This window comes from Hypanus sabinus, chromosome 9 (assembly GCF_030144855.1).
Source record: "Hypanus sabinus isolate sHypSab1 chromosome 9, sHypSab1.hap1, whole genome shotgun sequence".
NCBI lineage: Eukaryota > Metazoa > Chordata > Chondrichthyes > Myliobatiformes > Dasyatidae > Hypanus > Hypanus sabinus.
This window is the reverse complement of record NC_082714.1, coordinates 103869611-103895588: the sequence shown is the minus strand read 5'-3', so window position 1 is coordinate 103895588 and position 25978 is coordinate 103869611. Positions and strand designations below refer to the sequence as shown.

General features: G+C 38.5%; 1 protein-coding gene across 6 annotated transcripts in view; it reads left to right on the top strand.

Annotated features, from left to right (window-relative positions):
* Window positions 1-25978, top strand: part of cstf1 (cleavage stimulation factor, 3' pre-RNA, subunit 1) — a 72706-nt gene that overhangs the window by 26649 nt on the left and 20079 nt on the right. For all 6 annotated transcript variants that reach the window (XM_059980332.1, XM_059980331.1, XM_059980328.1 and 3 more), the window contains 2 exons: window positions 10610-10887; window positions 23883-24080. In XM_059980332.1, coding sequence (XP_059836315.1) covers window positions 10610-10887; window positions 23883-24080 — 476 coding nt within the window. The remainder of the gene's footprint in view (window positions 1-10609; window positions 10888-23882; window positions 24081-25978) is intronic.

Genomic DNA, 25978 nt, shown 5'->3' with positions numbered 1-25978 from the left:
AAAATAAATTAAAAAAATAGTAAAAAATAATTAGCAGTTAAACTGTGAACCAACAAACAGGGAGGCCTTCAATAAAGACTTCAAACCTCCAAAACAAGTTAGAGTCAATTGTAGAACTCTATAGATAAAGTTATACAAGAATAAGATAGATTACACAAGTAATGTCCATAGGGAAACATTAAGCATAGAATGTCTATTTAAAAAGAAGACTCACCAAATCCAGGGAGAGATTGTCAACAGCCCTTAGATTTTCAGTAAATAATGACTGAGTGATTCAAGTGAAGTCTGAGTCCGGAAAAAGTAATTTTACTACGAGAAGTACTTATTCACCATTTTAGGAGGTCCGATCGGGTTCCGAAGGTGGCTGGATAGCCGGAAGACTTGCAACAAATGCCTCAGCCTCCTTCACTGACTTGAACCACTTATATTTTTCAGTACTAAGCGTGATTCGTAAAACAGCAGGATTGCGAAGCGAGGGTCTAAAACCACGGTCAAAAAGCACTTTCATTATGCCTTTAGACTCAGCGCGCATCTTTAAGATCTGAGGTGCAAAATCCTCCACAAATTGAATGGCTGTGTTTTGGAAAGTAAAAGTACCTCTGCGACGTGCCTCCATAATCAGACAGTGTTTTACCTGATATTGATGGAAGCACAAAATTACCGGTCGCGGGCGGGAGCCCAGAATTCCGGGGGGAACGTAGACCCTGTGTGCCCTTTTGAGCTCAGGCGGGTTCGGAAGCAAATGTTTCCCGAATATCTCACAGAGAAACTCGGCGTAAAACTTCACGGTTGATCCCTGTTCGGTGGCCTCTGGCAACCCAAGAATTCGAAGGTTACAGTGTCTGCTCCGATTTTCGAAATCCACCATTTTGAAAAGGAGTTTATTATTTTTTTTCTTCTAGGCTGGAACAGAGAGTCTCCAAGTATCGAACACGACTTTCTAAATCTTCAGAAGTCGAATCGATACGCGATAAGTGTTCAGCATGTTCGTCCACTCTATCGTTGATCTGATCCAATTTGGCTTCCAGCTGTTTGAAAGCGGTTCTAAATTCCTTTAAAATATCATCACGGTGCTGTTCCAGCGCAGCGAGGGTCTCAGAAGACAGAGCGGCAACTTCCTTTCTCCTGGTTTTAGAACTCTTGTTAGACATTGTAAGGTAGATGTGTTCTAGTGAAGTTCTAGGCAAGTGAAAGAAACCAAATAAAGTTCCTAACTAAGGTTTAAAAAATGGAGACGTTTAGTGCAAAGATAGCGAAAATAACGGAACAAAAGTTCGAAGCAGCTAAGCAGTCGCCATCTTCCCGGAAGTCTGCACTATCATGCCTTTTAATTAAGCTCAGAAGTCTAATATAGCCAACTGAGCCCCATAGCCAACTTTTATCCTTTCCTTGTTTTAGGACTCTGGCTCCCAATTGAACTAGTCCATTTTCCGTCTAATGAAGTTCTCATGTTGTGAGTGTCCTTTCCTAACACGCCTTGGTTTAAAGAAAACAAACAGATGAAGGAACTCAGCTACTTGTGCAGCATTTGTGGAAGGAAGGGAATTGCTGACATTTTGGTTTAATGTTTAAGATATTGAATGGTTCATTTCTAATAGGATACACATCTGTGACAACCATTTTTTTCTGTAGCTTTGCCGTTTTTCACTGCTTTTAATAAATAAGGTTAATATTAATGAATCCTGAGAGTCAAGGTTGCAGTACTGAAAAAGATGCTTACAAACAATAGCATTTATCATCAATTCCTAGTTGTCCTCTTAGGTTTCTCTATTTTTAAAAGACTCATCAATATTTTTATACGATGCTTTTAGTCAATTTCCTCCAATCATCCCATATGATTTTGCTTATATGTGAAGCCTTCCAAAATGAATTAATAATTGTACTTCAGATAGCATCCAGCCTCGTACTGTCACAGCTAATGCCAAACCTCATGCACTCTGGAAGCTGATAAGCAAGCCTGGTCGATTTCCCATCTGTCTGTCCCAAATCAATTTTTGTAACCAGGGCTGCTGGACCTAAATGTTGCAGCCTGTCTGATGAGAGTGGGGAAGTCCGTCTGAAACACCTTTGCTATATTTATTTCAACTAGTTGTTAAGCTAGTGACATAATAGTAAACGTAAATAGAGCGCATTTCAAAGGCATAAAGGTGCCTAGCTTCTTGTATTTTTTTCTGTAGGTGTATGCCATCCTACCTCTGTAATTTCCTGCAACTCTCTAGAATTCTGAACAACCTGAGCCATAATTTCTGTCATTCACTTCCTAAGCCTCTGAACCAATTTGTTGGTCTTCTGTTAAAATGTCTTTTTATGTGGCTTGTTTTGTTTAATAATGCTTCTGGGTGTTTTTCCTGTGTTAAAGGCTTTGCACAAATGGAAATTATTGCCTAATTGTTATAATATTAATTTCACAGTCATACTTCTTTAACTTCTCACATCACAGTAGCTTGTGACCTTATTTTTTGTAAATCAGCAAAACTTTGGAGAGACTATCAAAATTTTTGAGGTAACAAGCCATCTGGTTAAAAAAAATCAAAATAACTATGGATGCTGGAAAGATAAAATTAGATCATATCTATGGGATCAGTTAAAGTTTAAGATCATTTTAATGCTTAAGTTCAAAGTACTTTTATTATCAAAGTATATTTATTATCATAGTATATATACTATATACAACCTTGGAGGCTGTCACAAAAAAGGAAACACAACATAACCCATTTAAAAAAAACCCATACTCCAAAGATGATCAAACACCCAATATGTAAAAAAAGAACAAGTTGTGCAAACAATAAAAAAGTAAACAAATAACACACAGAACATTAACCATAGAGTCCCCAAACATGTGTCCGCAACTTCAGAGCTAATTCAGTGATGAGGCGAGTGAAGCAGGTGCAAGAGCCCGATGGCTACAGGCCATAGCCACAGAAGCAGTTCAGCGCTGTACTGATGGTTGCAGGCCACAGCTGCAGAATCAAATTGTGTGAATTAGTGGAAAAATGTAAACAAAAACACATAGAACATGAACTAAACACGAGGAAATCTGCAAATGCTGGAAATTCAAACAACACACACAAAATGCTGGTGGAACACAGCAGGCCAGGCAGCATCTATAGGGAGAAGCACTGGACCTGACGAAGGGTCTCGGCCCAAAACGTTGACAGTGCTTCTGTCGACAGTATTTGTTTGGAACATGAACTACGTTGTCACTGAAGCAAGTGAACCCCATGCAAGAGCCCGATGGTTGCAGGGCAACAATTGCTCCTGAACCTGGCAGCATGGGGCCCAAGACTTGTGCATCTCTGATCCAATGACTGCAATGAAAAGCGAGGGAGACCGCTCAAATGCAGGCAGTTGGTGCTGAACACCTATTTGTTTTGTGCTCTTATCCTCAACTATTTTAATCTTGCTTGACACTTCAAACTCATCATAGCTCGAGAGGGGCGTCAAGGGACTTCTGATGAGGCACGAGGCAAAATGGCAGCACAACACTGAGTGCTGACATATAACTCTACTTTAGTGTTCTCGTGCAGGGTGTAGAAACTCTGAACTAACACCAAGTTAAACTGAAGTCAATGAGGACTGTAAGATTAACCGTTTACTGTTCACTCTTCCACATTAATGTATGGTGAAAACTGTTGATAAAACAATACAAAATATATACAGTATTTGTTTCTTTCTTGGCATCACATTTACATCATAAATACTTGTAAAAGTAAAACTACAGCAAACTATATTAAATTAAAGCCTCATTAAAGTACAACATACAATCAGAATTTACCTACGCCATCAACAGCTTTAAATACGCTTCAACACAAACTTTCCAGCAACGCTTTCAATAGCACAAGAAAATAAACCTCATCAACAGTCATTTCTTTTAACAGAAACAGCATTAAAATTTTGACTTCAACATATTGACTGTCATATGAACTTACGGCGTTGCTTCTATGATGTTTCTTAGTGTGTAGAAATGGAACTTTTCTCGCCCTGATCCTGCACATGCAAGCCCCCGCCTTCCAGTTTCTCCAAACTGGTATTTACCCACAAGATGCGGCAAAACCGGGTGTGATGTCACCACATGCTGCAAAACATCACAGATAATGAACTTACCCTCAACAACTGCAACGTAGTTATCAACCTTAACTTTAACTAGAAAATAATTACAAATGAATTACTAAAGTGAGAATGTAATAAAGCTAAATAAATGCTTTAAGGGCAACACACCTCCTTTATCGTGTTTTTTAGGGCTTATATATGGTCTTAATACAAGTTTGAGTTAGAGAAAGATCTAACCAAAGACATGACCTCAAAAAAAAAGATCCAAACTCAACCAGGAAACAAGACACCAGCAGATGACACCAAGCTAGTGATTCATCAGAGGAAATAGCTATGTTAATTAAGCAAACAATGGCAATGGAGATGGAATCGCTGCAAGAAAGAGTAAACTGCTTGCTAAAGAAGTTGCTGGAAAAAGCTCTCGATCTGATACAGAAGCATATGGCAGAGAATGGGGATATTCTCTGGTCATTAAAGGAGCAAGCAGACATTCATGCTAAAAAATTTAGCAGTCTTCAACAAAATAGAAAACATTCAGGTTAGCTTATGCAAGAATGAGAAAGATACTAGCTCCTGTCTCGCTGAGGTGACTAATATACAGAAGAAGTTAAACAACTTGGAGGATAGATCCAGGAGAAACAATGTACGGCTGGTCAACTTATAGACGTTGAGGGCGATGATTTGAGAGGCTACCTCCAAGAGATGCTGCCTAATTGGATTCCAGTGCTCAAGAACTCACACAGCATTCCATTGGAGATTGATAGAGCACATAGGATCTTCTCCAACAACACCTCAAGACCGCGGACCATGATCTTAGGCTTCTACGGTACACCGACTGGCAGGCTATCCTGGAGGGCACGAGGAAAGCCAAACCTACTCTCCCTGATGGCACCCAGCTGCAGTTCTTCGCCGATTACAGCCCCGACATGATGCAGGAATGGTAGGGATACAAGGAGATTTGCACTGAGCTTCGACAGAAGGGGATTGAGTCGTTCCTCATATATCTGGCAGTATTGAGAGTGAATATCAAGGGCATGTAGATGTCATTTAACTTGGCAGAGGAAGCGAAAGAAGCCCCAAAATCATTGGTGCTGGGAGATATGGAAGAAGACCCTGGGCAAAGTCCACACTCCCCTCAGGAGGAGATGGAACTGCATTAAGAGCTCAGACCAGCCTGTACGCACAATCTGACAGGCACGGGCAAGTTATCACCCAGGTGTGAAGTTTTCTGGTTATTCTTTTATTGGAAAGTCATTCCATGCACTTTTGTATTTAGTTAGTTAAGGGGCCAGTTTGTTTCTTGAGTATTACAGGTCAGGATTTTAAGGCAATGTTTCAGTTAACTTGTTAGTACAAGGATAACATGGTAATGTGATACAGGTCCACCTAGAATATACTTTTTATCTTTTACTTTCTAAGGTGATGTTCAACACACCCAAATGTCATACTTCATCAAGAATGAAGCTGAAAACAGCAGTTTGTTCTGAATAACTTTAGTTGTACATGTTCATTTCGGGTTATGTCTCCAGCAGACTTGTTTACGTTCCCGGGCGCTAGATAAGACGTCACTGGCGTCATAGCTAAGCGACGGTCTAGTAAAGCAACAGTCTCTTGCAAGAGACTGTTGGGGTCTTGATTATGTGTTATACTATATTTGAGAGGGGAATGGTTTTAATTATATAGGTTAACAGGTTTGACCAGGTTTTTTTTTCTTGTCTCTTTGATATGATTGTCTGAGAACTGTTTTGCCTTTCTAATTTGTTGGTGCTGGGGGGGCGGTTAATGTTCAGTGTCTGACATTGCTAATTGACTCTCACAGATGTTACAAAGGGTTGAATTGGAGGGGTGATGGGAAGGTGGTAGCTCGGCTCCACCACTAACTTACAACAGATCCAGGGGAAGATGTGCCACACAGATAAATTAGAATATTTTACTATCGTTTCATTTAATGTTAGAGGATTAAACTCTCCCTGCAGGCGTTCAAAGGGTTTAGATTTTTTATGCAGAAAGAAAATATCTCTCAGATAGATTAATTCTTATATCCTCTGGTTTGCTGCCTTTGGTACACTCAATAGAATATTTGTCCAGACATCTATCTGATCACAACCCAGTTATATCTACTTTTAATTATGGCAAAATCAAAAATAAGGCTACTAGGTGGAGGTTTAACGCCACCCTTCTAAAAAATGACAAATTTCTAACACAACTGAGAACAAAATTGACGGAATTTATTAGTTTAAATAAAAATAGTGTCTCGGATGTGAAAGTGGTTTGGGCCTTCATCAAGGGTTTCTTATGAAATAACGCCACATAGTTCAGTTCCCACCTACATAAAAACCGGCTTCAAAAGATTTCCACCCTAGAAGAACAATGTAATGTTTTGGAGAATGATCTCAAAAGGAAATACAACATAACAAAAGAAAACGAGCTCAAAACGAAACAAGCGGAATTAAATGATTTATTAAGAAGCAGGGCAGAATATATGATCCATATAGCCAAATATAAGTACAGTCGGCCCTCCTTATCCGTGAATTCTGCATGCATGAATTCAACCAACCGCGAATCGCGAAAACCCGGAAGTGCTCTTCCCGCACTTGTTGTTCGAGCATGTGCAGACTTTTTTTCTTGTCATTATTCCCTAAACAATGCAGTATAACAGCCATTTTACATAGCATTTACGTTGTATTAGGTATTATAAGTAACCTAGAGATGATTTAAAGTATATGGGAGGATGTGCGTGGGTTATCGTGGATAGGGATCGAAAAAAATCAGAAGTTCTCTTACTAAGTAAGTCGGAACAGGTACATCTGGTATTATTTAGCGTCAGTTAATCAAACGTTTGTCTTAGTATATAGTATATATTTTACCTTCCTATGCAAATAAAACACTTAAGAATGTATGTCTCAGTGCCGGGCTCGGGAACGGAAGTTCCCCGGACTCATGACAGACCACTCCTGAGTGCGCTGTCCACCATGCTGGGTTGATGTGGAGGATCAAAAACCCAAAACCCAAAACCCAATAATTAACCCACTGCGTTGCTTAGTAATAATTGTAGTTTTCATCGAGGCAGAGCCTTTCTCACTTTATCCTTTAAAATTGTTCCAATCGTTGACCGACGTAGCATAATGCTTTTCCAGTGACCGATGGCTTTTCACCTCTTTCCAATCGCTTTATTATTTTCACTTTATTTTCAATCGTGTTCGTGATTATTTTTGCGAACAGAAACACTGCGGATTCAGATCTCAGCTGTCGGGTCCTAATGTCGACTGCACTGAGACAGGCTAAATAAGATCTGGGGTTCCGCTGGGTCCTAAGGTCCAGCACATTGAGACAGGTTGAATAAGGGACTTGAGCATCCACGAATTTTGGTATCTGCGGGGGGTCCCGGAACCAATTCCCCTGCAGATGAGGAGGGCCAACTGTATTATGCAGAAGGAAGCAGACTGAGCCATCTTTTGGCACTAACGCTCAAAAAACAGGAAGCTAAAAGGTCTATACCAGCGATTTGAGGTGCTAAATATAGAGTAGTATCTTCAACAGAGGAAATAAATGAGACATTCAAGAATTACTTTAAAGAACTGTATACAAGTGTCTCAGTTCCTTCTGAGAATGACCACCAATTTTTTTTTGGTTGATTCGACCTCCCTACATTGTCTTTAGAGGATACCAAAACTCTAGACTCTCATAATACACTGGATGAGCTACTTAAAGCAGTCAAAGCTACAAATAAGGGCTGTACGCCAGCTATAGATGACATACCTGTGGAACGTTACCTAGCACGTTGGGATATTCTTGGACCAGTATGGTTAAAAACATTAAATTATGCTATTGGAAATGGCGCTTTCCATAGAGATCTAAACACAGTCCTGATCACAGTTATACCCAAGCCTGGTAAGGATCCCTTGGAGTGTGCCAATCACCGTCTAGTCTCCTTGATAAATGCCGACCTCAGGATATTTTCCAAAGTCTTAGCCAGTAGAGTCAAGACAGTAGTTGGGAAAATAATTAGCCCAGATTAAACTGGCTTTATCAGGGGATGTCTCGCAACTTATAATATTTGCCGGCTCTTACACATACTGAGTACAATACAAAATCCTGCCTGCCTGTGACCTGCTATTTCTAGATGCTGAAAAAGCGTTCGATCGCCTTGAATGGTGATATCTTTGGAGAGTTCTGGAAGAATTTAAGTTCGGCAGTAAATTTATCAATATGATTCAAATACTGTATGCTAATCCTTTAGCCTGGGTATATGTGGGAGGAGGTTTCTCAGAGTTATTTGACATAGGATGGGGCACACGACAAGGAGATCCTTTGTCTCCTTTAATTTCTACTATATCTATTGAACTGCTTGTCAGGTCTCTCCTATTACAATAGGTACATCATCAAATTCGATACCACTTTACGTGGATGACACATTAGTTTATATGGCAAATGTTCAACAAATTCTCCCCTATGTTTTAAAAAACCAGAAGCATTTTGGATTTCTTTCAGGATACAAAGTTAATATTGTCAAAATCAACACTGATGCTGATTAATACAGATAAAAGTAAAGTGTCTCTCCCTCCCCAGGTTAATGTAACAAATGAAGTCCTCCATTTGGGTATTAAACTTCTCTATTGTCTGTGGCTAAAACAAATTACTTTTTAATTTTGAAAAAATGTAAGATATTAGTAGGTGGAGACACTTGCCAGCATCAGTCCCAGCCCATATATCAGTCATTAAAATGAATATCTTACCCTGTATTAATTTTATCAGCTCAATGATCCCACTTCCTCCTCTAGCAGGATATTGGCAAAAAACTGGACTCCTTACTACGATGCTATGTTTGGAACGGTAAACGACCCAGTATAAAGTGGTTAGCTATGCAATTTGAAAAGCGGATGGGGGATTGGCATGTTCAAATTTTAAACTGTCACTGGGCATTTGTATTAAAAAGTCTTAGCTATTGGATGGACGAGGATAAAGTTTCGTCATGGAAAAATATAGAACAAGAGCTAATAGCACCAATAAGGTTGAAAGACTTTCTCCTTATAGGTATGTCTACCAAAAAATGTGATTTGTATTACGGTCCAATTTTAACCCAAATGCTACAAGTGTTTAGAGCAGCAGAAAAGTTCCTAAAATTTAAAAGCGTGTGGTGCAAATCATCTCCATTATGGAGCAATAATCATTTTCTATGTGGGGGGAAACCATTCACTAACAGGACTTGGGAGGATAAAGGTATTACTATTCAAGATATTTATGGGGCAAGTACTATCCTTAGCTTACAAGAACTGGTATCTCGATGTAATATTGATAAACACTGTCTTCTCCTTTAGAGTAAGATCAGCTTGTAAAGCCTATGGGGTTCCTTGGGGGGTCAGATTTAAAGGACCATCCCATTTTAAGTTGGATACAGAGTGCCCCAAGACAGATAGTGTCATATATCTATGATAAATTAAACTCACAGAAATATATGCCCACATCAGGAATGAAAGCCTGGGATAAGGACATATCTGATTTGGGACAAGACTTAGACTGGGATGCAATTTGGGATGACGCTGCTGGTGCTTTGAAAAACCCAAATCATCGATATATATACACGTGAAATTTTGTCATAGAGCATATTTAACACTGAGAGTTAGACATCAAATGGGACTGGTTCCTGACCCATATTGCTCATTTTGTTCCCATAGAACTGTTGCCTCTTTTATACATGTTGCATGGGAATGTCCAGGGGTTTTTGGTTTGTGGGGGAATGTTATCAGTACTCTTACAGAACTAATGGGGGTACAATCACCAATGGACCCCTCTGTACATCAACTAAATGATGACTCCCACCTTTCCCTTATGGAAAAAAAACACAAAATCTGGTTGGCAGGCCTGACTGCAGCTAAGAAGATTGTAGTCCAGTGTTGGAAACCTCATGATATTTCAAGTACTCACTGGCTTCGGAGCATTTTGGACATTTCTTACCTGGAATTATCATCAGCAAGAGTAAATGATGCATGACCAAACACAATCTTATTGTGGACAAATTTGATATCTAACTTAAAAGATCTTCTGTTAAAATAGGAATGCTCTGTCTGTGTACGCACTACTGTTCGGTTGGTAGAGGGGAGAGAGGTGGGTGGGGGGGAGAGAGGGGCGGAGAGGGTGGTGGGGATGAGGGTTGAGGGATGGCTGGGTTAAACAGTCAAAATGTAATTGGCAACTGGTTCTATTGAATGTAATTTGTTGATGTTGCAATAAAAATTAGTGATAAAAAATCATCATAGCTCTATTTACATATTGGTGTCTCAAGCCATTCTTACAGAATTGCAATGCTTCAATATACATCCTGCAAGATAGATATAGTTTTCAGTAAATTATCTGTAGCTAATTTTGTAAAAGAATTGAGTGGGAGTGAGAATGAGAGAATAGGTCTTCTAAGGATTTGGAAATTTTCAAATAATGTTAATGAAAATTGCTGTTGCTATTGTGATGTCAGGCTGTGGATCTTGCTCTACTCCTGGAAGAAGGCTGGTTTGGTTTGATTTTGTATTGATTTTTTGTATTTTAATCCGGTTTTTGTTCACAGGAATGGAGAATGATGACAATACTGTTCAGTATGCTATTGGACGCTCAGATACAGTGGCTCCTGGTACAGGCATTGATATGGAATTTGATGCTGATGTTCAGACCATGTCCCCGGAGGCTGCTGAGTATGAGACATGCTATGTGACATCACACAAAGGACCATGTCGAGTTGCTACCTACAGCCGAGATGGACAGCTGATTGCTACAGGTTCTGCTGATGCATCCATCAAGATTCTGGATACAGAGAGGATGCTAGCAAAGAGTGCCATGCCTATTGAGGTACAGGGTTAGAGTAGATATCTATTTTGCACAGGTTCAAATGTTGTTAAGTACATCTTTTTGTTTTAGAGAAATTCTTCATCCAAGAAGCCATTATTCTTGGACAAAGAGTAGCCTGTGTAACATTCTTTAGTTATGAATGTATAATGAGGTCAGTATAAGATATGGATCTTACAGAGTCAAAGAATATTAACCACATAACCTATTGATCTGCACTTGTTGGGCAAAAAGTACCTTCCAGCACTTCAGTAATCATGGTTTCTGCTAGTATTACCCTTTCAGGCAGTGAATTTCAAACTCTTATTTTACCTAGCTGGGGAAAGCCCTGATTCGTCTATCATTTTGTTCATTTTTTTAAAAACCACTTCAGCTAGGGGAAATTGGTCCTTCGTGTTTCACGTATCTCTTATAATTTTATTTACCTTTGTTGAGTCTCCAATTAGCCTTCTTTCTCACCTTGACCAAAGAAATAAGTAAAACTAAAGCATACTCTAAATTATCCAAATAAACTCTTATGAATTGTAAATGAAAGATTTATACAAGGACCCACTTTCTGAGTGCCAAGTTGTGAAAGAATGTTTTGTGACAGAACTAGGGGTATATTCTAGTATAATGATTATGGTGTATTCAAGGTCAGGGCCAACTGGAAGAGTGGCAGGAAAAAATTCCTGGCTTTAAAAAAAAAGCACATCTTTGCCTGTAAAAGTTTTGCAAATCATCACTTAAAAGATACTGTGAAGATCTGGAAGAAGGTCTTGTGGTCAGATGAGACTAAAGTGGATTTTTTTTTACCTTAACATTAAGTAGTATGTGTGGTCTAAATCTAATACCGTGTATCAGCCAGGTAACATCATCCCTACTGTAAAGTATGGTGGAGGTAGCATCGTGCAATGGTTTTTTTTCAGCAACAGGGACTGGAAATCTGATCAGGATTGATGGGAAGATGAATTCTGTTAAAATACTGAGAGATCCTGGATAAAAACTTGCTAGTCTTGCCAGACAGCTTAAACTGGTGAGGAAGTTTGTCTTTTAGCAGGACAACAACCCAAACTACACTGCCAGAGCAACCATGGAGTGGCTTCAAATGAAGAAAATTTGTCCTTGAGTGGCCCAGTCAGAATCCTGACCTTAACCCAATTGACATCTCTGGCATGATCTCAAGATTGCTGTCCACTGCCTTTCCCCAACTAACCTGGCACAGCTTGAGCAATTTTGCAAGGAGGGATGGGCAAATCTTGCTCCATTAAGTTGTGCAAAGCTATGAGACTTAACAAAAAAAACACAACTGGTTGCAATAGCTACCAGTTATTCTACTGGTGGTTCTACTAAATTCTGAGCAAAGGGGGATGAATACTTTTGAACTGCTGACGATTTAGTTTTTGAATTTTTAGTTTTTCAAGCTTTACAATTTTCCCTGTTTTTTGGGGGAGGGCAAGAAAAGGAATATGCAATTCACAAATACATTTTCAGTTAAATTGATCAAAATCCCTGGTTGTAGTACTCATTAATGTGAACTAAGGGTTGGAGGATGAATACTTTTATAAGGCACTGTATCAGCTATTAGATGTCTCACAAACATTTTTTTTTGACAGACTCTTCCATTAAAATCTTCTGCCTTAGTCATACAGGCTCAATGTACTTTAACAAATAAACACTTCTCAGGCTTCTGGCTGGGTATAGGTATCAGTTATAATCAACATTTTGATGACAGACTCTGCTAGATGAAGATTGCAGCATTGCCATCAAAACATTGGTTATGATCTATACCTACAACCCGGCTGAAAGCCCGAGAGAAATTTATTTGTCATATACACCGGGAAAGACCTAGATCCTTTCTCAATGTACTTTGTCAAACTGGCATAATATCTATTGCTAAGTGAAGTTTTTAGGTGGTGTCAATTAATGCGTGTTATTCCTTAATTATAGTGTTACAATCTGCTACATCTTTGCTAAACTACTGATAGCAATTTTGAAGTTTACTAATTTAAGTACATATTCATAAGCTTGTGTCAGTCAAAGTGTAATAAAGGTGAACAGTGCTATTTGTTACTCCAGCAAATTCAGACCAATCTCAGGATGTAAAAAATGATGGCTTGCTCTTACTGATTATTCTTAAGGATGTTCTTTATGCATTTACAGTAACTTAACTTGAAAATATTAAGTAAGCTTGAATCATTTTGATTCAAGAAATACAAGATCTAGGGTTGACTTTAGTTTGAGCAAAAGGTGAAAAAAATCCACATTTGATCTCAGTATCAGAGTGAGAAGTGTTTTGGCATTTCATTCCTATTTAATATTCAGTAAACCTAAACAGAGGTGGTAGTACATACATCAAATTTGAATGAGAGCAAGATCAGATTCAGCTATGTAAATTCTTATAACCAATTAGTTAAAACAATATACCAGCAAGCACTAGCCCCTTTCTTATAAGAAGTAAACTTAACAAGAGTAAAAATCAGTAGGCTAAAATATTTATCTTAAGGTGTACTGACACCCAAGCCAGAAGAAATACAGAATGTTTTTGTTCTTTTATCAGTTGTTTCAAATCCTAATTGAACTTGAAAATTAGATCTGTTGAATGATTTCACAATGGGAATAACTTTCTGACACTCTGATTTTTTATTTAAAGAATATATGCATTCTAGCATTGGTCTCGATGCATTCTGTAGTTCTAGTTAAAATTAAAAATGTTGAAGGTGATACTGTGTTTAGGAGTACATCTCTTCTTAAAGCAATAAAATCTTTGGTATCAGAAGCATTTAGAGTTGTTATTTTATTATGAAACTTTGTGTACTGCACTTTATAAGCAGGAAGGGGGCACTCTGACTCAAGGATAGTGTATGCAGAACAATTTTGTCCTGAAGTGCAGTAATTAATTTTCATTAAGTGTGATAGATTCATTCATTATTCCAGATGGTCCCAAAAAATTCTTGTTAAATCAGTGTTATTTCAGTCTTCAATTCATTATTATTTTTGTCTTCAGAATCAATTTTATTATCACTGACATGTGTCATTAAATTTGTTTTGGGGTAGCAGTACTGTGAAATACTTAAAAAGTCTATAAGTTACAATAAGAAATATATACAGTAACTTACAATGAAAAAAGTTGTCAGGGTTCCCTTTGTTTATTCGAGACACTATGCCACTTAATTGGGTTAGGAGACTGTTGCTAAACAGATTCTAACTAGCAAGCGAAAATCTGCAGAAGTCAAGATAGCACATGCAAAATGATGGAGGACTCAGTAGGCCAGGCGGCACTTATGGAAAAGAGTAAACAGTCAACGTTTCAGGCAGAGACCCTTTATCGGCGCTGGAAAAAAGATTTGAGAAGTCATGGTAAGAAGGTGGGGGAAGGAAAGGAAGAAGTAAAAGGTAGTAGGTGATAGGTGAAACTGGGAAGGGGGTGAAGTAAAGAGCTGGGAAGTCAATTGGTGAATGAGATAAAGGGCTGGAGAAGGGGAATCTGATAGGAGATTCGTGGCGTTTGTTCCACTTGCAAGGATAAACACCAGGAAGGAGGTCAGTGGGGAGGGATGAACAGACAAGGGATTCACATAGGAAGTGATTCCTGTGGAAGGCAGGTGGTGGGAGGGGAGGGAAAGATGTGCTAGGTGGCGGGTTCCCATTGGAGATGGTGGAAGTTATGGAGAATTATGAGCTGCATGTGGAGGCTAGCAGGGTGGTAGGTGAGGACAAGAGGAGCCCTGTCCCTAATAGGGTGGCAGGTTAGATGGGGTGACGGCAGATGTGCGAGAAATGGAAGAGATGTGTGTGGGAGCAATGTTGATATTTGAGGAAGGAAAGCTCCTTTGTTTGAAGAAGGAGGATATCTCATTAGTTCTGGAATGAAAAGCCTCGTTCTGAGAGCAGATGCAGTAGAGATGGAGGAATTGAGAGAAGAGGATGGCGGGGTGGGAAGAGGTATGTATTGTCCAGGTAGCTGTGAGAATCAGTGGGTTTATAAAAGGTATCAATGGATAAACTGTCTCCAGAGATAGTGAGAGAGATTGAGAAAGGGGAGGGAGGTGTCAGAAATAGATCAGGTAAACTTGAGAGCCGGGTGGAAGTTGGAGGCATAGTTGATGAAGTCATCAAGCTTGGCATGGGTGCAGGAAGCAGCACCAATACAGTTGTCAAAGTAGCATGGGAAAAGTTGGGGGAATGATAGCAGAATAGGCTTGGAACATAGACTGTTCCACATAGCCGACAGAAGGCAGGTATAGCTGGGACCCATGCGAGTGCCCATCATTTGTTTGAAAGAAGTGGGAGGAGTTAAAGGAGGAATTATTGAGAGATTCTAACTAGTTTTTGTCACATGCAATTCTGTGCTGTTATGACGCTATACCATGCTTAGAGCAACCAACTTTTAAATAGCATCAGTTGTGTTCAAATCGCAATGATTTTTTTCACTGACAGTTAGCAAGAAGTAAGCAGTAAGACAATTCAGAACTGGTTTGCTCACTGTGTTTTCAAGTTTTCATGCTTGGAGATGCCTGAAATGGCTGGGAGTGAAAATGAAACAATTTCACTACTTCAACAAATTTGGACTTATGAAAAATTTGTAAGTATGACGAATGATAACATCTTGAATGTTACAATGAAAATTAGGATTTGGAGGATGTAATTATTAAAAGCATTTTATGAAGACAGTCCATTATCTGCAGTAGGTGTTTGCATTGATTTTGTTCATTTACAGTCAATCAAAAGAAAACATAGTGTATACTGGATGAATTCCTCCGTCAATAACTATTAAGAACTAATACACAGTTTTACAGTACTGTAGTAGTATTAGTAGTGTTCTAATTTTTTCCGTATTTCATTTAGATACATAATTTGTTGCTCAGTTTGTCTTTTTTACACTTTTTTAAACTATTTCCAAGTAACTGTCTAATTAGGACAGCTGCTTAATTGGGCCAAAATGCACTGGTCCTAATGTGTTCCAATTAACTGGAATACAAGTATATGTGCACTCCCTCCATCTCATAATTAATTTGGTCTGATATTCTTTTTCAATATTTTTTAATATTATATAAATTGCATAAGGATACAAGTAATGCAAATTACATTACATTTAAATCACAGTAATATGATCACAGTATCCCATATTCCAAATCAATCATGTAGGAAAAAAAGATTGAATTATGAAATGAAATGAATTGTATTTTATTTTAAAAATCTTACCCCCACTATCAAAATGAGCTGGTTGGTGAAAAAAACTTATAATATTATATTAATAAAGGCTCAGATCCATACTTTAATAACAGTTCAAAGGTTATGAAAATAACTCAGAGGGTCCCCATAACATTAGAAAATCATGTTTAGAATCAGAAATCGAACAACGAATCTTCTCTAGATCAAGGCACAACATAATTTCAGATAGCCATTGAACATGAGTGGGCGGGGCAGCCTCCTTCCACTTGAGCAAGATCACCCTCCTGGCCATAGGAGACATAAAGGCCAATACCCGCAAATTAGATGGCTTCGGTTTTGTAATACTATCCTCAACAATACCAAACATGGCAGTCAAGGGATTGGGCTTAAAACTAACATTGAAAAGTACAGTAAAAGTTCGAAATACATCTTTCCAAAATTTTTCAAGGCTCAGACATATCCAAAACATATGAATTAGTGTGGCCACTCCATTAGTGCATCTGTCACAGTAAGGGGAAATATCTACGTAGAAACAAGAGAGCTTGTCTTTATACATAGGAACTCTATGTACCACTTTGAATTGTAATAAAGAATGATGAGCACATAATGATGAAGAATTTATCAATTTAAAAATACTCTTCCAGCTCTCTTCAGATATGAAAATCTGTAAATCCTTTTCCCAGTCTCCTTTAATTTTATCTAAAGAGGCCTTTTTCAGTCCCAACAGCAGACCATAAATGTAAGATATCGAACCGTTGTCAAAGGGTTTCAGATTAAAAATTGTATCTATTATATTCTTATCTGGACTTGTGGGAAATGTATGTAGTTGGGATCTTAAAATATCTCTAATCTGTAAGTTTCGAAAAAAGTGAGTATTGGAAAGGTTAAATTTTGTTGAAAGTTGCGCAAAAGAGAAGAGATTCCCTCCATCAAACAAATCCTGAAATAATTTAATACCCAATCTATGCCATTCTTTAAAAGTTAGGTCAAATAAAGATGGTTTTAAAAAACAATTAGAAAAGATGGGACTCGAGAGGGATAATCTCAATAAACCAAAATGTTTTCTAAACTGTAACCAAATCCTCAAAGTATGTTTGACCACCACATTGTCAGTTAGTTTATTTAAAGATAAAGGAAGTGAGGATCCAAGTAAAGAAATAATGGGAAAATTGCATAACAGAGTTGACTTACAAAGAAACCCATATAGGGCAATTCTCATGGCTAATGTAATATAACCAGAACGTAATATTTCATATGTTAACTGCCCAATAATATAATCTAGAATTGGGTAAGACAAAGCCTCCATTCTGTTTGGTTTTTTGAAGGTGAGCTTTATTTATTCGAGGTTTTTTATTCTTCTGTATATAAGAAGAAAGAATTGAATCCAAAGAGTCAAAAAAAGATTTAGGAATAAAAACAGGCCCAGCTTGAAAAAGTTATATAAGTTTAGCTAAGATATTCATTTTAATAGAATTAATTTGGCTGATCAGTGATAAAGAGAGAGGTGACCAATTAGAAAGTTTTTTTTTTAATTAATTCATTAAAGTTAAAAAATTTTCCTTAAATAAATCTTTATAATTTTTGATAATTGTTACTCCTAAATACGTAAATTGTTTTCTTAAAATTTTAAAAGGAAGGTTAATATCAGTTGGTATTAAATTGTTTCAAGGAAATAGTTCACTCTTAAGTAATTTTAATTTATATCCTGAGAACTGATTAAAATTAGTCAGTAGACGGAACACAAATGGTAGAGGTTGTAACATTAGATATAAAAAGCAATAAGTCATCAGCATAGAGCGACGCTTTATGGCTATTACCTCTCCTTAAGATACCAGTGATCTCTTCAGACTCTCAAAAAGCAATTGCTAAGGGTTCTAATGCCAAATCAAAAAGCAGAGGGCTCAAAGGACAACCGTGTCTAGTTCCACGTTGGAGTTTAAAGGGCTTAGAATTCTGAAAATTACTTAGAACCCGAGCGGAGGGAAATGAGTAAAGTAATTTAATCCAGTGAATAAAATTAAGTCCAAAATTAAATTTTTCTAAGAATGTATAAAGATAATTCCATTCAACTCTGTCAAAAGCCTTCTCCGCATCCAAAGACATCACACATTCCAATATTTCCTTAGATGGAGCATGCATAACATTTAACAAATGCCGTATATTAAAATGGGAATATCAATTTTTAATAAATGCTGCCAGAACATCCGAAACTATAGAAGATACAATCTTTTCAAGTCAATGAGCCAACACTTTAGATAAAATTTTAGTATCATAACTGAGTAAAGAGATAGGTCTATACAAAGAGCATTCAGTAGGATTCTTATTCTTTTTGGGAATAAGTGAAATGGAAGCTTCGTAAAAAGACTACGGTAATCTTCCTACCTTGAAGGAATCTGTAAGGGTTGAACATAAGTGTGGTATAAGCAAGGAGGAAAAAGCCTTAAAACTCTCTGGAGAATCCATCGGGCCTTGGGGATTTCCCAGACTGCAATTCTCGAACAGCCTGAGCAATTTCCTCCTGGAAAATGGGTAGATCTAATTGCCTATGATCATCTATCGAAAGTTTAGGAATATTTAATTGTTCTAAAAAATTATTCATTGCAGTATTATCATTAACAGAGTCAGAACTATACAATTTGGAATAAAATTCCCCTGAAGTGTCATTAATTTCAAAGTGATCAGTTGTCATATCCCCATTGATTTTACGTATTTCTTTAATTTGCCGTTTGGCTATAAATGGCTTCAGATGATTGGCTAGTAGCTTACCAGTTTAATTTTTGTGTATATAAAATTGACTTCTATCTTTTAATAGCTGGCTTTCAATTGGATACGTTAAAAGGAGATAATATTTAGTTTTGGTTTTGTTACGTATCCCGTAACTGGATAACTTACCAGCAAAGATAGAGAGGTATGTTGAAGTCTGATGTCACTATTTTCAAACGTTTTTATTTATAAAGGGGCACAAAAGTAAGGTTAATGCAAGCATTCAGATAATGCACATCACCAATACGCAATCTAAAGCCCGGATATAGTCATAATCATCATTAATCTCGGCTGTTGTCTAGGGGATAATATTTTTGTCCATTGGAAATCTAAAGAGTCATTCAGAAGTCTTTCGAGGAATTGCTGGGTTTCACGTGTCTTAGAGGGATCGGTGAGAACTAAAAGAAGACTTGCCCGTATCTTTTGGACCACTCCGTTAAAATCAGGGGAGCATTGGTTTCCCCGTTGTTAGTTCGAAGTCCTTCTCGGTAGTATCAGCCACCCGCTCCCCAGGCAAAGGAGTTAGGAGCACACGTGGCGCTGAGTGGCTTCCAGCTCTCCCGGGAGCGTTGAGCGAGCAAGTTCCTCTGGTGCATCGCTATGGTACTGCCTCCTGCAGTCCGCTTTTATCTTTACTTGCAGAGTTGTAGCTGTCCATCAAAGTAGGGGGATGCAATCTCCACCCCCACATGGCCCGAGGGTTCATGGTAGTTGTCACGTAGCCGGGACTTGCACGTGACACAGGTGCCTCTAAGAACAAATGGTCAAAACCGTTGCATTGTCTCTCACTTCCGAGTCCCGAATTAATAGCGATCTTGCGATTCTCCGGAAGGAGGGGGCTGCTCCCGCTCCTTCGGCCCCTCAGAGCTGTGGTATCTTCATAACAGTTTCAATATGTCTCTTATATGTTTCAGGATCAGGTACCGAAGTATAGTGATGATCCAGTTGTTTTAACTGATTAGCTAGTTCGTTTCTCTCTTTGTTAGCTTTTTTAATGATATTTGCTGTATAAGAAATAATTTGACCCCGGGTATATGCTTTAAAAGTATCCCATGTAATAAGACTAGACATCTCTTCCAACGTGTTTTCTTCAAAAAAAGTGTAATGTGATTCTTCATAAATTTTAAAAAGTCTTCATCGGATAACAGAGTTAAATTAAATCACCAAATCTACTTACAGGGATAGGACCAGGAAGATTTAGAGATAGAAGTACAGGAGAGTGGTCAGAAATAGCAATCTCTTTGTATTTGATCGATCAAATCAATGGAATCATTTGACTGTCAATAAAAAAAAAGATCAATCCTGGTATAAGCGTGATGGACATGAGAGAAAAAAAGAATACTCCCTGTCTGTCGGATGAAGAAAACGCCAAGCATCAACTATACCACATTTAGTTAGAAAGGATTGGATAAACAAAGCTGATTTATTGAGTGTGGCTGGTTTGACAGATAAGCGATCTAATACTGGATCTAACCAGCAGTTAAAATCTCCCATTACAGGAGAGTAGGTACACAAATTTGGCAAATATGAAAATAGGCGTTCAAAAAATCCTGGATCGTCTATGTTGTGGGCATATAACATTAGCAAAATCAATAAAATTATTGTCTAAAATCTCTGATACAATAACAAATCGATCATTAGGACCGGAAACAACTTTATGCTGAACAAAGGATTCTGTATTATCTACAAAAATCGAAACTCCATGTGATTTAGCATTAAACAAAGATTGGAATTGCATATCCTTCCATTGAGTAAAAAAGCGTAAACTATCACAGCTGTGTATGTCCATTTCTTGTAAGAAAATAATGGATGCTTTTAATTTTTTAATTTTAGCAAATGCTTTGTTCTGTTAATGGGGTAATTCAGCCCTTTCATGTTCAAACTAAATAAGTTAATATTTCAAACCATTTTAAATACAAATCATCATGTAATTAAAAGATCTGACCTTAAGTTATTAAAACTAGAAAGCGAATTGTAAGGTAAAGTAGTCAAATAGGCAATCATATAATCAACCCAACACAGCTCCCAGAAAGAAATAGGCCCTAGCCCCTCCCCCACCCAAAGCAAGAAGGCTGACCAATAGACAGTCAGTGAGCTAACAACTAAGTTCCCTCCCCCAAAAATCCCGTTGACAGAAACTCCGGTCCTTCGAGGTTAATTATGTCCCTACCAAGACACAACATAAAAAGAAAAAATATCTCAGTATTCAAAAATATAAAGGGGTCAATTTAAACAAATTCAAAGAAAACTATGTTAAAATAAAGCCTCAAAAAGGGATATAATAAAAAAGTATCAAAAAAAAACAAAAGACAGTATATTAACAGCCAAAACGTAAGCTTATTGAAACCTTATTTCAAATTCATATTAACAGAAGAAAAAATTGATCAAATATGTGTGTCTTCAACCGACTTTATTCTTCTTTGCAATCCGTTCTTCAAAACAATATTCAGTCGGGTGGGAAACTGAAGGGATGGTTTAAATCCTTTATTGTAAAGTTCCGACTTCTTTATATTTCATACATTCAGCCATAACTTCAGGCGAATAGTCTTCCACAAATTTGACCTTGTAACCATGGAAATCGGTTATTCTTAGTCGATGCGTATGGTGAATTGAAAGGTCCTTAATACTAAATTCATGAAAACTTAGAATGACCGACCTGTGTCTTGCTGCCGACGCCAAAGGCTTCGAAGTCAGCAATATGCTCGATCGAGCTTCAGCCCAGAAGTGAATAAAACAGGCAAAAACTGTTTCAGAAAGTTTTCAAAGAACTTCATAGGGTCAACGCCTTCAATTGATTCTTCAAGACCCAGAATTTGCAAGTTGTTTCTCCTGTTTCTATTTTCTAGACTGTTAATCCTTTTCATCATTTTTTCATTGGATAAGGATAACTCTTTGTTGAGTTTAATTGTATCTTCAACATCCTCTTCAAGGGTCACCAACTTTATTTTCCTGAATTCGGATCTCATGCTCAGTTAAAGTTTGTTGGATTGTTTCCAATTTTTGCCGTTTAAGGAAGTCACTGATTGAATCCAAAGTGACTGGGGATTCATCTTCTCTTTCTTTTGCAAAATCTTTTGTTCTTTTCCCAGCCATAGTAGAACAGTATCAAAGTATTATAATAAGGTTTTAAAAAAACTGGTAGGAGACAATAAAGTAAACCTGGGTCTTAGCACGCAGATATGCAGCTGGATCTTCAACTTCCTCACAGACAGGACCCTGGCTGTTAAATAGGGGATAAGCTCTCTTCTGCAATCACTCTGAGCTCTGGTGCCCTACAAGGCTGTGTACTCAGCCCCCTGCTGTACTCACTGTACACCCATGGCCCATTCCCTAAAACCTTCAGTAATTTTTATAGATCCACTGTAGAAACCATTCTTCTAGGGTGCATCACAACCTGGTATGGAAGTTGTCCTATCCAAGAGACCGGAAGAAGCTGCAGAAGATCGTGAACCTTTTCCTAGATGGCGGCATGACGCAGCTTGCAGCGGCCACTCCGGAGTTGATTATCTGTTATTTGTGAAGTGGGGTGCCGTGCGCAATCATAATTGATTGAAAACAGACGTGGGAGCACGGAGGAACATCGGGAAATCTCCAGGAAGACCTCCTTCGTTGCTGCTGCTGCTGTGAGGTCCGGGACTCTGCTGGGAAGAACAGGCCCCCAATCTTCGGGGTCGCGTTGCCGATGGCCGTTGGCAGGGCCGTCTTAGTACACTTGGCAGAGGATGGTGTTCGGAGAAGCTGTGGCGGAGGGGATGGTCGTCGGCTCAGAGGTTCGACGGACTCAGAGTCTGCTGCGGTCAGGTTGCTTTCGGTGTGTGCTGCGTCTGTGAGGCTGGTTTTGACAGAGCTTTCATTGTGTGCTGCGTCTGCAAGGCTGAGTCAGGCGGCGCCATGGAAGTCGATAGCGGGGGTATTCCCTTCTGCCACTGGCATGGGATGGCGAGTTTGTCGGGACCCTGGGGACGTGGAAACTGTGTGGTGATTTCTTTTGAACTTATAGTCCTTTAACATCTTTGGACTATTTTTACTGTGCCCATGGTCTGTTTTTTTTTATCAACTATGCTGTTGTTTGCACTGTTGTAACTATGTGGTTTTTTGCAGGTCTTGTAGCTTTAGCTTTTGGTCTTGTTTGTCCGGTGGTTTTGGAGCTCCTTTCCGGGGAACATGCTAAGACAGTAGAGCGATATTAATACGCAGCAGCCTCTCCGGACTCTGGATTGGGGATTGCCAAACGTTATGTGGATTTTCTGGTGTAATCTGTTTTGTCATATGCTTTTGTGATATCATTCTGGAGGAACGTTGTCTCATTTTTTAAACTGCATTGCATTTGTGGTTTCTAAATGACAATAAACTGAATCTGAATCTGAACATAGCCCAGCAAATCACACAAACCAATCCTCCATCCTTGGACTCACTTTACACCACACACTGTCAGAGGAGTGCTGCCAGGATAATCAAGGACATGACCCACCCAGCCAACACAGTTTTCGTCCTCCTTCCCTCTGGGGGAAGGTTCAGGAGCTTGAAGATTCGTACGGCCAGATTTGGGAACAGCTTCTTTCCAACTGTGATAAGACTGCTGAACGGATCCTGACCCAGATCTGAGCCGTCTTTTCCAAATATCCAGACCTCAGTTTCTTTTTGCACTACTTTACTTTTCCTTTTCTATTTTCTAATTATGATTGATTATTTAAATTTTTTTATTATATTTACTTTGATTTGTATTCCAGGGACCGCAAAGTGCAGAATCAAATATCACTGTGATGATTGTATGCTCTAGTATCAATTGTTTGGTGATAATAAAGTAAAGTAAATAGGGTAGGAGCAATCTAAAATGATGTTACTCCGTCGGCTGCCAACAGGGTCCTGTCGGTCTGATATTCTGAATGAGTTTTTGATGGCTTCTTTTTAATTTAGCTGTGAGAAGTTATTGCCTGTAGTTTGGTGCATAGATACTGGATTACACAATTTCATATGATGCATTACTGCATGCAGACTATACAGGAATGGACAACAGCAAAGCATGTTATTTAATTACATGAGAAAATTTTGTAACGTAATATTTTAATTGTTTTAATCAGGTGATGATGAATGAGACAGCACAGCAAAACATGGAGAATCATCCTGTAATTCGCACGCTTTATGATCATGTGGATGAGGTTACGTGCCTTGCTTTCCACCCCACAGAACAGATATTAGCATCGGGGTCAAAGGATTACACACTGAAACTTTTTGATTATTCCAAACCCTCTGCCAAAAGAGCATTCAAGTATCTTCAGGTAAGAGAAGTTCATTGTTGCCTCTATTGTGATTTGGATTCAAGTCCCACAATGAGAAAAGACTTTGCACTGTCTTGTTTTTTATTAAACTAAGGTTTGTTTTTAAATGGATATAAAAGACATTTAAAAATATATGGTGTGGTGTTCCCAGGTTTCCAGCTAAATTTCTTTCTCTATTATCGAAGTGAAATTATTTGTTACTTAATTATTTTCTGTTCATGGGGCCTTGCTGCTTTTGGTGATTGATAGCAATGAATTTCAATATAACTCTTGCTTTTTAAGCTCTAGATGCTCCTGCGAACAAATGAATATGTAGTTTCATAACTTTAAATTTGCAGGTGGTAGTTTTATTTTTTTATTTTCAGAATGTGGATATCACAAATGCAGCATTTATTCTCCACCTTTAATTGTCCTAGAGAAGATGGTCAGACCACTGCAGTATTTCTGGTGATGGTAACATGTCAATGCCAATGCTGAGGAGTGTTTCAACATGGTGACAATGCAACAGCACTGATAGATTTCCAACACAGCATAATAGTTATGTGTCCTACTATTGTTTAGAATTGGGATGTTTTTGAAGTTACTTCATTCCTTTAATTAATAGTCCAGTACTCATGAAAAGACATGAACAATAGAGCTTTTATCTGCTCTGTTTATTGTGAGCTCACTTAGTCAATTACTTACTGTTTAGTAAGAATATATTCCTTAAATATGGGTTCACTAGGTTGCCATTTTGTTTTTCAGCATTTGAAGTATGAAGTTTAGCTATAAATGAAATTATCAGTATTATTGTTGTTGTAATATTATTATACCACGATAAGATTGACAAATGGACAAAGATAAATTGATTCACTCACCAATCAGTGACAGAACTGACAGTGACGGGATGAGGCAATCCTTCTGATGTTGGACCTGTATTCTGTTGTGGCAATCCTGAGGCACTGGCCAAGACGTGCATTGGAGAGTCTGTTTCTGTCCTGGTTCTTGATAGATTTCATTGAAGAAAACGATGACTCACATACGTACATGGAGGGGAACATTGTAAGTAGGAGCATTGCAATAACTCGTGTTTTTGAATTGAGCTTGGGTACCACGTTGATCCAAAAGTCACTCACCCCAACCTTGTGTTGTGCCTTGAGCAAATCAGATGTTCCCATTTCCAAGACCTCCATCTGAAGAGTTTCCTCATCTATGGAAGGCACCACCCTTTTGGCCTCTACAGTCCACTGGCCATCAGCAGAAACGGAGAACGGCTGTCTCAGGAAGAGGAGGATGTCACCTGAGAGTTTAGGGGAGCTTTTAAATCGTCCCCTGAAGTTTTCTGCCAGGCTCGTCATGAAATCCTTCATCACTGGACCCTCCCGCATTTCGTTCTTCTCGCAATGCTCCCATAGATGTGCAAAGTGCAACTTTCTCCTCTGAATGTCTCTCTCCAAATGGTTCTGCTCTGACCGGAAAGCTTCAATCGCCTCGTACATATCTACAACAGTGTGGTTGTTGCCTTGTAATGGCAGATTAAGTTGATTTAGATGAGACATGATGTCACACAAAAAAAGAGCATGTGCCATCACCTTGTTGTCACTTAAAAACTTCTTAAATCCTTGGGCTTTTTGGCTGTGCAGGCTGGATAAAAATGACAAAAGCTATTGAGAAGGTCGCACACCCTCTCCAACACATGGCCTTTGCTCAGCCAGCGAACATCATTATGCAGCAAAAGACCTTTGTGTTCTGCTGACATTTCCTCCAGCAATGCTCTGAAAAGGTGATGTTGCAGACTAGGACTCTCATGAACGAAATTTACCAGTCTTGTCACAGTATCCATCGCCTCCTTCATTTCCCCACAAAGCTTAGCGCACAACACTGATTTGTGAATAATACAATGAAATGCCAAGATTGCT